Source organism: Nesoenas mayeri (assembly GCF_963082525.1).
Source record: "Nesoenas mayeri genome assembly, chromosome: 31".
NCBI classification, from domain to species: Eukaryota; Metazoa; Chordata; class Aves; order Columbiformes; family Columbidae; genus Nesoenas; species Nesoenas mayeri.
The window spans coordinates 132532-146455 of NC_137567.1; the positions used below are offsets into that span (position 1 = coordinate 132532).

Here is a 13924-nt window from a genome sequence, read left to right on the forward strand (position 1 = left end):
TCCCCATGTCCCCCAATGTCCCCATGTCCCTCAATGTCCCCATGTCCCCCGATGTCCCCATGTCCCCTGATGTCCCCATGTCCCCTCACGTCCCCTGTTGTCCCCAGATCACGGGCGCGTTCTGGCAGCCGTGGATGTCCCCATGTCCCCTGATGTCCCATGTCCCCCAATGTCCCCATGTCCCAGATGTCCCATGTCCCCTCATGTCCCCCGTTGTCCCCAGATCACAGGCGCGTTCTGGCAGCCATGGGTGTCCCCATGTCCCCTGATGTCCCATGTCCCCTCATGTCCCCATGTCCCCTCATGTCCCCCGCTGTCCCCATGTCCCCCAATGTCCCCATGTCCCCCGATGTCCCCATGTCCCCCAATGTCCCCATGTCCCCTCACGTCCCCCGTTGTCCCCTGTTGTCCCCAGATCACGGGCGCGTTCTGGCAGCCATGGGTGTCCCCATGTCCCTTGATGTCCCCATGTCCCCCAATGTCCCCATGTCCCCCAATGTCCCCATGTCCCCCGATGTCCCCATGTCCCCCAATGTCCCCATGTCCCCTCATGTCCCCATGTCCCCCAATGTCCCCATGTCCCCCGATGTCCCCATGTCCCCCAATGTCCCCATGTCCCCTGATGTCCCCATGTCCCCTCATATCCCCCGTTGTCCCCAGATCACGGGCGCGTTCTGGCAGCCGTGGGTGTCCCCATGTCCCCTGATGTCCCATGTCCCCTCATGTCCCCATGTCTCCTCATGTCCCCATGTCCCCCGATGTCCCCATGTCCCCTGATGTCCCCATGTCCCCCCATGTCCCCATGTCCCCTGATGTCCCCATGTCCCCTGATGTCCCCATGTCCCCTCACGTCCCCCGTTGTCCCCTGTTGTCCCCAGATCACGAGCGCGTTCTGGCAACCATGGGTGTCTCCATGTACCCTGATGTCCCCATGTCCCCCAATGTCCCCATGTTCCCTCATGTCCCCATGTCCCCTGATGTCCTTATGTCCCCTCACGTCCCCCGATGTCCCCAAGTCCCCTCATGTCCCCATGTCCCCCTCATGTCCCCCGCTGTCCCCATGTCCCCCGATGTCCCCATGTCCCCCGATGTCCCCATGTCCCCTGATGTCCCCATGTCCCCTCATGTCCCCATGTCCCCCCCATGTCCCCCATGTCCCCTGATGTCCCCATGTCCCCTCATGTCCCCATGTCCCCTGATGTCCCCATGTCCCCCAATGTCCCCATGTCCCCTGATGTCCCCATGTCCCCCAATGTCCCCATGTCCCCTGCTGTCCCCATGTCCCCCGATGTCCCCCATGTCCCCCGATGTCCCCATGTCCCCTGATGTCCCCATGTCCCCCCCATGTCCCCATGTCCCCTCACGTCTCCCGTTGTCCCCGTTGTCCCCAGATCACGGGCGCTTTCTGGCAGCCATGGGTGTCCCCATGTCCCCTGATGTCCCCATGTCCCCCAATGTCCCCATGTCCCCCGCTGTCCCCATGTCCCCCGCTGTCCCCATGTCCCCCAATGTCCCCATGTCCCCCCGATGTCCTCATGTCCCCCAATGTCCCCATGTCCCCTGATGTCCCCATGTCCCCTGATGTCCCCATGTCCCCTCATGTCCCCATGTCCCCTGATGTCCCCATGTCCCCTCATGTCCCCATGTCCCCCAATGTCCCCATGTCCCCCAATGTCCCCATGTCCCCCGATGTCCCCATGTCCCCTCATGTCCCCATGTCCCCCAATGTCCCCATGTCCCCCGATGTCCCCATGTCCCCCAATGTCCCCATGTCCCCTGCTGTCCCCATGTCCCCTCATGTCCCCATGTCCCCCGATGTCCCCATGTCCCCTGATGTCCCCATGTCCCCTCGTGTCCCCATGTCCCCATGTCCCCATGTCCCCTCGTGTCCCCATGTCCCCTCATGTCCCCATGTCCCCTGATGTCCCCATGTCCCCTCACGTCCCCTGTTGTCCCCAGATCACGGGCGCGTTCTGGCAGCCGTGGGTGTCCCCATGTCCCCTGATGTCCCATGTCCCCTCATGTCCCCATGTCCCCTCATGTCCCCCGCTGTCCCCATGTCCCCCAATGTCCCCATGTCCCCCGATGTCCCCATGTCCCCCAATGTCCCCATGTCCCCTCACGTCCCCCGTTGTCCCCTGTTGTCCCCAGATCACGGGCGCGTTCTGGCAGCCATGGGTGTCCCCATGTCCCTTGATGTCCCCATGTCCCCCAATGTCCCCATGTTCCCTCATGTCCCCATGTCCCCTGATGTCCTTATGTCCCCTCACGTCCCCTGATGTCCCCAAGTCCCCTCATGTCCCCATGTCCCCTCATGTCCCCCGCTGTCCCCATGTCCCCCAATGTCCCCATGTCCCCCGATGTCCCCATGTCCCCCAATGTCCCCATGTCCCCTGATGTCCCCATGTCCCCCGATGTCCCCATGTCTCCTGATGTCCCCATGTCCCCCAATGTCCCCATGTCCCCTCACGTCCCCCGTTGTCCCCGTTGTCCCCAGATCACGGGCGCGTTCTGGCAGCCATGGGTGTCCCCATGTCCCCTGATGTCCCCATGTCCCCCAATGTCCCCATGTCCCCTCACGTCCCCCGTTGTCCCCGTTGTCCCCAGATCACGGGCGCGTTCTGGCAGACGTGGAAGGAGTTTGAGATCCGTCACGGGAACGAGGACACGATCCGGGAGCTGCTGCGCATCAAGCGCAGCGTCCAGGCCACCTACAACACCCAGGTCAACTTCATGGCCTCCCAGATGCTGCGCGCAGCCGGCGGCGCCGGTCAGTGCCACGGGGATGGGGCACCCATGGGTGCTGGGGACACCTATGGGGGATGGGGACACCCGGGGGGATGGGGACACCCGGGGGGATGGGGACACACGGGGGAGCTGGGACACTTGGTGGGCTGGGGGCACCCATGGGTGCTGGGGACACCTATGGGGGATGGGGACACCCGGGGAATGGGGACACTCAGGGGTGCTGGGACACTTGGTGGGCTGGGGGCACCCATGGGTGCTGGGACAGCCAGGGGGATGGGGACACTCAGGGGTGCTGGGACAGCCAGGGGGGCTGGGGACACCCGGGGGGATGGGGCACCCATGGGTGCTGGGGACACTCAGGGGTGCTGGGGACACGCGGGGGGATGGGGACACCCGGGGGGATGGGGCACCCATGGGTGCTGGGGGCACCTATGGGGGATGGGGACACCCGGGGGGATGGGGACACCCAGGGGGCTGGGAACACCCGGGGGGATGGGGCACCCATGGGTACTGGGGACACCTATGGGGAATGGGGACACCCGAGGGGATGGGGCACCCATGGGTGCTGGGGACACCTATGGGGGATGGGGACACCCCGGGGGGATGGGGACACCCGGGGGGATGGGGCACCCATGGGTGCTGGGGACACCTATGGGGGATGGGGACACCCGAGGGGATAGGGCACCCATGGGTGCTGGGGACACCCGGGGGGCTGGGGACACCCGGGGGGATAGGGCACCCATGGGTGCTGGGGACACCTATGGGGGATGGGGACACCCGGGGGGATGGGGCACCCATGGGTGCTGGGGACACCTATGGGGGATGGGGACACCCGGGGGAATGGGGACACCCGGGGGGCTGGGGACACCTGAGGGGATGGGGCACCCATGGGTGCTGGGACGTTCATGGTATGGGGAGCAGTGATAGGTGGTGGTCTATAGCAACAGCAGTGGCACCCATGGGTGCTGGGGACACTTGTGGTATAGGGAGCAGTGATAGGTGCTGGTCTATAGCAACATCAGTGGCACCCATGGGTGCTGGGGACACCCAGGGGGCTGGGGACACTCAGGGGTGCTGGGGACACCCATGGGTGCTGGGAGACACTTGGGAGAGGGGGACACCCATGGGTGCTGGGGACACCTATGGGTGCTGGGGACACCCGGGGGGCTGGGGCACCCATGGGTGCTGGGACACCCGGGGAGCTGGGACACCCATGGGTGCTGTGGACACTTGGGAGAGGGGGACACCCATGGGTGCTGAGACGTTCATGGTACGGGGAGCAGTGATAGGTGCTGGTCTATAGCAACATCTATGGCACCCATGGGTGCTGGGGGATGCTTGGGAGAGGGGGAGCACCCATGGGTGATGGGGACACTTGGGAGAGGGGGACACCCATGGGTGCTGGGGACACCTATGGGGGATGGGGACACCCGGGGGGATGGGGACACCCGGGAGGATGGGGCACCCATGGGTGCTGGGGACACCCGGGGGGCTGGGACACCCATGGGTGCTGGGGGACACTTGGGAGAGGGGACACCCATGGGTGCTAGAGACGCTTGGGAGAGGGGACACCCATGGGTGCTGGGGACGCTTGGGAGAGGGGGAGCACCCATGGGTGCTGGGACACCCGGAGGGGCTGGGGACACCCATGGGTGCTGGGACACTTGTGGTACAGGGAGCAGTGATAGGTGCTGATCTATAGCAACATCAGTGGCACCCATGGGTGCTGGGGACACCTATGGGGGATGGGGACACCCATGGGTGCTGGGAGACACTTGGGAGAGGGGACACCCATGGGTGCTGGGGACACCTATGGGTGCTGGGGACACCCAGGGGGCTGGGGACACCCAGGGGGCTGGGGACACCCATGGGTGCTGGGAGACACTTGGGAGAGGGGACACCCATGGGTGCTGGGGAACATCTGGGAGAGGGAAATACTGTGTGTGTGTGTGTGTGTTGATGTCCCCACTGATGTCATTGTCACTGTCACTGTCCCCAGGAGTGGATGGTTCCCCCAATCACTGTGTGTGTGTGTGTGTGCTGATGTCCCCACTGATGTCATTGTCATTGTCACTGTCACTGTCCCCAGGAGTGGATGGTTCCCCCGGGCACTGTGTGTGTGTGTGTGTGTGTGCTGATGCCATTGTCATTGTCATTGTCACTGTCATTGTCCCAGGCGGGTCCGGCTCCCCCGTCACTGTGTGTGTGTGCACTGATGCCATTGTCATTGTCATTGCCATTGTCATTGTCACTGTCACTGTCCCCAGGAGTGGATGGTTCCCCTGGTCACTGTGTGTGTGTGTGTGTGCTGATGCCATTGTCATTGTCATTGTCACTGTCATTGTCACTGTCATTGTCCCAGGCGGGTCCGGCTCCCCCGGTCACTATGTGTGTGCTGATGCCATTGCCATTGTCATTGTCATTGTCATTGTCACTGTCACTGTCCCAGGCGGGTCCGGCTCCCCCGTCACTGTGTGTGTGTGCTGATGCCGTTGTCATTGTCATTGTCATTGTCCCTGTCATTGTCATTGTCACTGTCACTGTCCCAGGCGGGTCCGGCTCCCCCGTCACTGTGTGTGTGTGCTGATGCCGTTGTCATTGTCATTGCCATTGTCATTGTCATTGTCCCAGGCGGGTCCAGCTCCCCCGGTCACTGTGTGTGTGCACTGATGCCATTGTCATTGTCACTGTCATTGTCATTGTCACTGTCATTGTCATTGTCACTGTCATTGTCCCAGGCGGGGCTGGCTCCCCCGGTCACTGTGTGTGTGCTGATGCCATTGCCATTGTCATTGTCATTGTCACTGTCACTGTCCCAGGCGGATCCGGCTCCCCCGTCACTGTGTGTGTGCACTGATGCCATTGTCATTGTCATTGCCATTGTCATTGTCATTGTCCCAGGCGGGTCCAGCTCCCCCGGTCACTGTGTGTGTGCACTGATGCCATTGTCATTGTCACTGTCATTGTCATTGTCACTGTCATTGTCATTGTCACTGTCATTGTCCCAGGTGGGTCCGCCTCCCCCGGTCACTGTGTGTGTGCACTGATGCCATTGCCATTGTCATTGTCACTGTCATTGTCATTGTCACTGTCATTGTCCCAGGCGGGTCCAGCTCCCCCGGTCACTGTGTGTGTGCACTGATGCCATTGTCATTGTCACTGTCATTGTCATTGTCACTGTCATTGTCATTGTCACTGTCATTGTCCCAGGCGGGTCCGGCTCCCCCGTCACTGTGTGTGTGCGCTGATGCCATTGTCATTGTCATTATCATTGTCATTGTCACTGTCATTGTCCCCAGGAGTGGATGGTTCCCCTGGTCACTGTGTGTGTGTGTGTGTGCACTGATGCCATTGTCACTGTCATTGTCATTGTCATTGTCCCAGGTGGAGACGGCACCCCCGGTCACTGTGTGTGTGCTGATGCCATTGTCATTGCCATTGTCATTGTCACTGTCATTGTCCCCAGGAGTGGATGGTTCCCCCGGGCACTGTGTGTGTGTGTGTGTGCTGATGCCATTGTCATTGTCATTGTCACTGTCATTGTCACTGTCATTGTCCCAGGTGGGTCCGGCTCCCCCGGTCACTGTGTGTGCGCTGATGCCATTGCCATTGTCATTGTCATTGTCATTGTCACTGTCACTGTCCCAGGCGGGTCCGGCTCCCCCGTCACTGTGTGTGTGTGCACTGATGCCATTGTCATTGTCACTGTCATTGTCACTGTCATTGTCCCAGGCGGGGCCGGCTCCTCCGGTCACTGTGTGTGTGTGCTGATGCCATTGCCATTGTCATTGTCATTGTCATTGTCACTGTCATTGTCCCAGGTGGGGCTGGCTCCCCGGTCACTGTGTGTGTGCTGATGCCATTGCCATTGTCATTGTCATTGTCATTGTCATTGTCACTGTCATTGTCCCAGGTGGGGCTGGCTCCCCCGGTCACTGTGTGTGTGTGCTGATGCCATTGTCATTGTCACTGTCATTGTCATTGTCATTGTCACTGTCATTGTCCCAGGCGGGTCCAGCTCCCCCGGTCACTGTGTGTGTGTGCTGATGCCATTGTCATTGTCATTGTCATTGTCATTGTCATTGTCACTGTCATTGTCCCAGGCGGGTCCAGCTCCCCCGGTCACTGTGTGTGTGTGCTGATGCCATTGTCATTGTCACTGTCATTGTCACTGTCACTGTCCCAGGCGGGTCCGCCTCCCCCGGTCACTGTGTGTGTGCACTGATGCCATTGCCATTGTCATTGTCATTGTCACTGTCATTGTCATTGTCACTGTCATTGTCCCAGGCGGGTCCGGCTCCCCCGGTCACTGTGTGTGTGTGCTGATGCCATTGCCATTGTCATTGTCATTGTCATTGTCACTGTCATTGTCCCAGGTGGGGCTGGCTCCCCCGGTCACTGTGTGTGTGTGCGCTGATGCCATTGTCATTGTCACTGTCATTGTCATTGTCATTGTCACTGTCATTGTCCCAGGTGGGTCCGCCTCCCCCGGTCACTGTGTGTGTGCACTGATGCCATTGCCATTGTCATTGCCATTGTCATTGTCACTGTCATTGTCCCCAGGAGTGGATGGTTCCCCTGGTCACTGTGTGTGTGTGTGTGTGCACTGATGCCATTGTCACTGTCATTGTCATTGTCATTGTCATTGTCCCAGGTGGAGACGGCACCCCCGGTCACTGTGTGTGTGCTGATGCCATTGTCATTGTCATTGTCATTGTCACTGTCATTGTCCCCAGGAGTGGATGGTTCCCCCGGGCACTGTGTGTGTGTGTGTGTGCTGATGCCATTGTCGTTGCCATTGCCATTGTCATTGTCACTGTCATTGTCATTGTCATTGTCCCAGGTGGGGCCGGCTCCCCCGGTCACTGTGTGTGTGTGCGCTGATGCCATTGTCACTGTCATTGCCATTGTCATTGTCATTGTCCCAGGCGGGTCCAGCTCCCCCGGTCACTGTGTGTGTGCACTGATGCCATTGTCATTGTCACTGTCATTGTCACTGTCATTGTCATTGTCCCAGGTGGGTCCGCCTCCCCCGGTCACTGTGTGTGTGCTGATGCCATTGCCATTGTCATTGTCATTGTCACTGTCATTGTCCCCAGGAGTGGATGGTTCCCCTGGTCACTGTGTGTGTGTGTGTGTGTGCTGATGCCATTGTCATTGTCATTGCCATTGTCATTGTCACTGTCATTGTCCCCAGGAGTGGATGGTTCCCCTGGTCACTGTGTGTGTGTGTGTGTGCACTGATGCCATTGTCATTGTCACTGTCATTGTCATTGTCACTGTCATTGTCCCAGGTGGGGCTGGCTCCCCCGGTCACTGTGTGTGTGCTGATGCCATTGCCATTGTCACTGTCATTGTCACTGTCACTGTCCCAGGCGGGTCCGGCTCCCCCGGTCACTGTGTGTGTGTGCTGATGCCATTGCCATTGCCATTGTCACTGTCATTGTCACTGTCATTGTCCCAGGCGGGTCCGGCTCCCCCGGTCACTGTGTGTGTGCGCTGATGCCATTGCCATTGTCATTGTCATTGTCATTGTCATTGTCACTGTCATTGTCCCAGGTGGGGCTGGCTCCCCCGGTCACTGTGTGTGTGTGCTGATGCCATTGTCATTGTCACTGTCATTGTCATTGTCATTGTCACTGTCATTGTCCCAGGCGGGTCCAGCTCCCCCGGTCACTGTGTGTGTGTGCTGATGCCATTGTCATTGTCACTGTCATTGTCACTGTCACTGTCCCAGGCGGGTCCGCCTCCCCCGGTCACTGTGTGTGTGCACTGATGCCATTGCCATTGTCATTGTCATTGTCACTGTCATTGTCATTGTCACTGTCATTGTCCCAGGCGGGTCCGGCTCCCCCGGTCACTGTGTGTGTGTGCTGATGCCATTGCCATTGTCATTGTCATTGTCATTGTCACTGTCATTGTCCCAGGTGGGGCTGGCTCCCCCGGTCACTGTGTGTGTGTGCGCTGATGCCATTGTCATTGTCACTGTCATTGTCATTGTCATTGTCATTGTCATTGTCACTGTCATTGTCCCAGGTGGGTCCGCCTCCCCCGGTCACTGTGTGTGTGCACTGATGCCATTGCCATTGTCATTGCCATTGTCATTGTCACTGTCATTGTCCCCAGGAGTGGATGGTTCCCCCTGGTCACTGTGTGTGTGTGTGTGTGCACTGATGCCATTGTCACTGTCATTGTCATTGTCATTGTCCCAGGTGGAGACGGCACCCCCGGTCACTGTGTGTGTGCTGATGCCATTGTCATTGCCATTGTCATTGTCACTGTCATTGTCCCCAGGGAGTGGATGGTTCCCCCGGGCACTGTGTGTGTGTGTGTGTGCTGATGCCATTGTCGTTGCCATTGTCATTGTCATTGTCATTGTCACTGTCCCAGGTGGGTCCGGCTCCCCCGGTCACTGTGTGTGTGTGCTGATGCCATTGTCATTGTCATTGTCACTGTCATTGTCACTGTCATTGTCCCCAGGTGGGTCCGGCTCCCCCGGTCACTGTGTGTGCGCTGATGCCATTGCCATTGTCATTGTCATTGTCATTGTCACTGTCACTGTCCCAGGCGGGTCCGGCTCCCCCGTCACTGTGTGTGTGTGCACTGATGCCATTGTCATTGTCACTGTCATTGTCACTGTCATTGTCCCAGGCGGGGCCGGCTCCTCCGGTCACTGTGTGTGTGCACTGATGCCATTGCCATTGTCATTGTCATTGTCATTGTCACTGTCATTGTCCCAGGTGGGGCTGGCTCCCCCGGTCACTGTGTGTGCGCTGATGCCATTGTCATTGTCACTGTCATTGTCATTGTCACTGTCATTGTCCCAGGCGGGTCCGGCTCCCCCGGTCACTGTGTGTGTGCACTGATGCCATTGTCATTGTCACTGTCATTGTCATTGTCACTGTCATTGTCCAGGTGGGGCTGGCTCCCCCGGTCACTGTGTGTGTGTGCTGATGCCATTGTCATTGTCACTGTCATTGTCACTGTCACTGTCCCAGGCGGGTCCGCCTCCCCCGGTCACTGTGTGTGTGCACATGATGCCATTGCCATTGTCATTGTCATTGTCACTGTCACTGTCATTGTCATTGTCACTGTCATTGTCATTGTCACTGTCACTGTCCCAGGCGGGTCCGGCTCCCCCGTCACTGTGTGTGTGTGCACTGATGCCATTGTCATTGTCATTGTCATTGTCATTGTCCCTGTCATTGTCATTGTCACTGTCATTGTCCCAGGCGGGTCCGGCTCCCCCGGTCACTGTGTGTGTGCTGATGCCATTGCCATTGTCACTGTCATTGTCACTGTCACTGTCCCAGGCGGGTCCGGCTCCCCCGGTCACTGTGTGTGTGTGCTGATGCCATTGTCATTGTCATTGTCACTGTCATTGTCACTGTCATTGTCCCAGGTGGGTCCGGCTCCCCCGGTCACTGTGTGTGCGCTGATGCCATTGCCATTGTCATTGTCATTGTCATTGTCACTGTCACTGTCCCAGGCGGGTCCGGCTCCCCCGTCACTGTGTGTGTGTGCACTGATGCCATTGTCATTGTCACTGTCATTGTCCCAGGCGGGGCCGGCTCCTCCGGTCACTGTGTGTGTGTGCTGATGCCATTGCCATTGTCATTGTCATTGTCATTGTCACTGTCATTGTCCCAGGTGGGGCTGGCTCCCCCGGTCACTGTGTGTGCGCTGATGCCATTGTCATTGTCACTGTCATTGTCATTGTCACTGTCATTGTCATTGTCACTGTCATTGTCCCAGGCGGGTCCGGCTCCCCCGGTCACTGTGTGTGTGCTGATGCCATTGCCATTGTCATTGTCATTGTCATTCTCCCTGTCCCAGGCGGGTCCGGCTCCCCCATCACTGTGTGTGTGCGCTGATGCCATTGTCATTGTCATTGCCATTGTCATTGTCACTGTCATTGTCCCCAGGAGTGGATGGTTCCCCTGGTCACTGTGTGTGTGTGTGTGTGCACTGATGCCATTGCCATTGTCATTGTCACTGTCATTGTCCCAGGTGGGTCGGGCTCGGCGCCGCTGGACCGGATGCAGCAGCTGGAGCTGCGCGCGGGGGCAGCTGGCGAGCGAGGAGCAGAGGGACCGGCAGCCCCAGCAACAACCGCGGCCCCGCGACACCCTGCGCTTCGTCAGGTGGGGGCACACCCGGGACACACAGGGACACCCCCTGGGACACCCCCTGGGGACACCCTTGGGACACCTCATCACCCCCCTGGGACACCCCATCACCCCCTGGGACACCCCATCACCCCCCTGGGGACACCCTTGGGGACACCCCATCACCCCCCTGGGACACCCCATCACCCCCCCTGGGACACCCCATCACCCCCCTGGGACACACCTGGGGACACCCCCATCACCCCCCCTGGGACACCCCCTGGGGACACCCCATCACCCCCCTGGGTGCACACCTGCACCCGGGACACCCCCTGGGACACCCCATCACCCCCCTGGGACACCCTTGGGGACACCCCATCACCCCCCTGGGACACCCCCTGGGACACCCCCTGGGGACACCCCATCACCCCCCCTGGGACACCCCATCACCCCCTGGGACACCCCATCACCCCCCCTGGGACACACCTGGGGACACCCCATCACCCCCCTGGGTGCACACCTGCACCCGGGACACCCCCTGGGGACACCCCATCACCCCCCTGGGACACCCCCATCACCCCCCCTGAGGACACCCTTGGGGACACCCCATCACCCCCCCTGGGACACCCCTGGGATACCCCTGGGGACACCCCATCACCCCCCCTGGGACACCTCTGTCATCCCCCTGGGACACACCCACACCCCGGGACACCCAGGGACACCCCTGCGGACACCCCCTGGGGACACCCCATCACCCCCCTGGGACACACCTGGGGACACCCCATCACCCCCCTGGGTACACACCCGCACCCAGGGACACCCCCTGGGACACCCCCTGGGACACCCCATCACCCCCCCTGGGGACACACCTGCACCCCGGGACACCCCAGGGACACCCATAGGGACACCCCTGGGACACCCCATCACCCCCCTGGGGACACCCCTGGGACATCCCCTGGGGACACCCTTGGGGACACCCCATCACCCCGCTGGGGACACACCTGCACCCGGGACACCCTGGGACACCCCATCACCCCCCTGGGACACCTCTGGGGACACACCCGCACCCGGGACACACAGGAACACCCCATCACCCCCCCTGGGGACACCCCATCACCCCCCTGGGACACCCCATCACCCCCCTGGGACACCCCTGGGACACCCCATCACCCCCCTGGGGACACACCTGCACTCTGGGACACCCCCAGGACACCCCTGGGGACACCCCTGGGGACACCCCATCACCCCCCTGGGACACCCCATCACCCCCCTGGGGACACCCCTGGGACACCCCATCACCCCCCTGGGGACACACCCGCACCCCGGGACACCCCCAGGACACCCCTGGGGACACCCCTGGGGACACCCCATCACCCCCCTGGGAACACCCCATCACTCCCCTGGGACACCCTTGGGGACACCCCATCACCTCCCTGGAACACCCCGTCACCCCCCTGGGACACCCTTGGGGACACCCCATCACCCCCCTGGGGGACACACCTGCACCCTGGGACACCCCAGGGACACCCATGGGGACACCTCAGGGACACCCCCGGGGACACCCCCATCACCCCCCTGGGGACACACCTGCACCCCGGGACACCCCTGGGACACCCCTGGGTGCACACCTGTCACCCCCCTAGGGACACCCCTGGGGATGCCCTTGTCACCTCCTTGGGGACACCCCCTGGGACACCCCCCGGGACACCCTATCACCTCCATTGCCCCTCCCCCCATTGCTCCTCCCCCATTGCCTCCCCTGGCCCCCCCGCCCCTCCCCCACTGCCCCTCCCCCATTGCCCCCACTGCCCCTCCCCCATTGCCCCATCCCCTTTGCCCCTCCCCCACTGCCCCTCCCCCATTGCCCCTCCTCCATTACCCCTCCCCCATTCTGCCCTTTGCCCCTCCCCCATTGCCCCTCCCCCATTCTACCCTTTGCCCCTCCCCCATTGCCCCTCCCCCATTGTCCCCCCCGCCCCTCCCCCCATTGCCCCTCCCCCATTGTCCCCCATTGCCCCCGCCCCTCCCCCATTGCCCCCCATTGCCCCCATTGCCCCCGCCCCTCCCCCATTGCCCCCCATTGACCCCGCCTCTCCCCCACTGCCCCTCCCCCATTGTCCCCCATTGCCCCCCATTGCCCCCCGCCCCTCCCCCACTGCCCCTCCCCCATTGTCCCCCATTGCCCCCCATTGCCCCCCGCCCCTCCCCCCACTGCCCCTCCCCCATTGTCCCCCATTGCCCCCCATTGCCCCCCGCCCCTCCCGCACTGCCCCTCCCCCATTTGCCCCCCATTGCCCCCCATTGTCCCCCTCGCCCCTCCCCCATTGCCCCCCATTGCCCCCTGCCCCTCCTCCACTGCCCCTCCCCCATTGCCCCCCATTGCCCCCCATTATCCCCCCGCCCCTCCCCCACTGCCCCTCCCCCACTGCCCCTCCCCCATTGCCCCATCCCCATTGCCCCTCCCCCACTGCCCCTCCCTATTGCTCCTCCCCCATTGCCCCCCATTGCCCCCCCATTGACCCTCCCCCACTGCCCCTCCCCCACTGCCCCTCCCCCATTGCCCCCACTGCCCCTCCCCCATTGCCCCGTCCCCTTTGCCCCTCTCTATTGCCCCTCCCCCATTGCCCCTCCCCCACTGTCCCTCCCCCATTGCCCCCATTGCCCCTCCCCCATTGCCCCTCCCCCATTGCCCCCCGCCCCTCCCCCATTGTCCCTCATTGCCCCCCATTGCCCCCTGCCCCTCCCCCATTGCCCCCCATTGTCCCCCCATTGCCCCCGCCCCTCCCCCACTGCCCCTCCCCCATTGTCCCCCCATTGCCCCCCATTGCCCCCTGCCCCTCCCCCATTGCCCCCCATTGTCCCCCCGCTCCTCCCCCACTGCCCCTCCCCTATTACCCCCCATTGCCCCCCATGGCCCCCCGCCCCTCCCCCATTGCCCCCCCATTGCCCCCCTCGCCCCCTCCCCCATTGCCCCCCATTGACCCCCGCCCCTCCCCCACTGCCCCTCCCCCATTGCCCCCCATTGCCCCCCATTGCCCCCCGCCCCTCCCCCATTGTCCCCCATTGCC

The 13924-nt window shown here is 61.8% G+C and overlaps 1 protein-coding gene across 1 annotated transcript in view; it reads left to right on the forward strand.

Moving 5' to 3' along the window:
- Nucleotides 1-13924, forward strand: part of XAB2 (XPA binding protein 2) — a gene marked incomplete at both ends in the record, with an annotated part of 104677 nt that overhangs the window by 58278 nt on the left and 32475 nt on the right. The window contains 2 exon segments of the mRNA XM_080361301.1: nucleotides 2608-2770; nucleotides 10759-10892. Of these exon segments, the coding sequence (XP_080217427.1) occupies nucleotides 2608-2770; nucleotides 10759-10892 (297 nt within the window).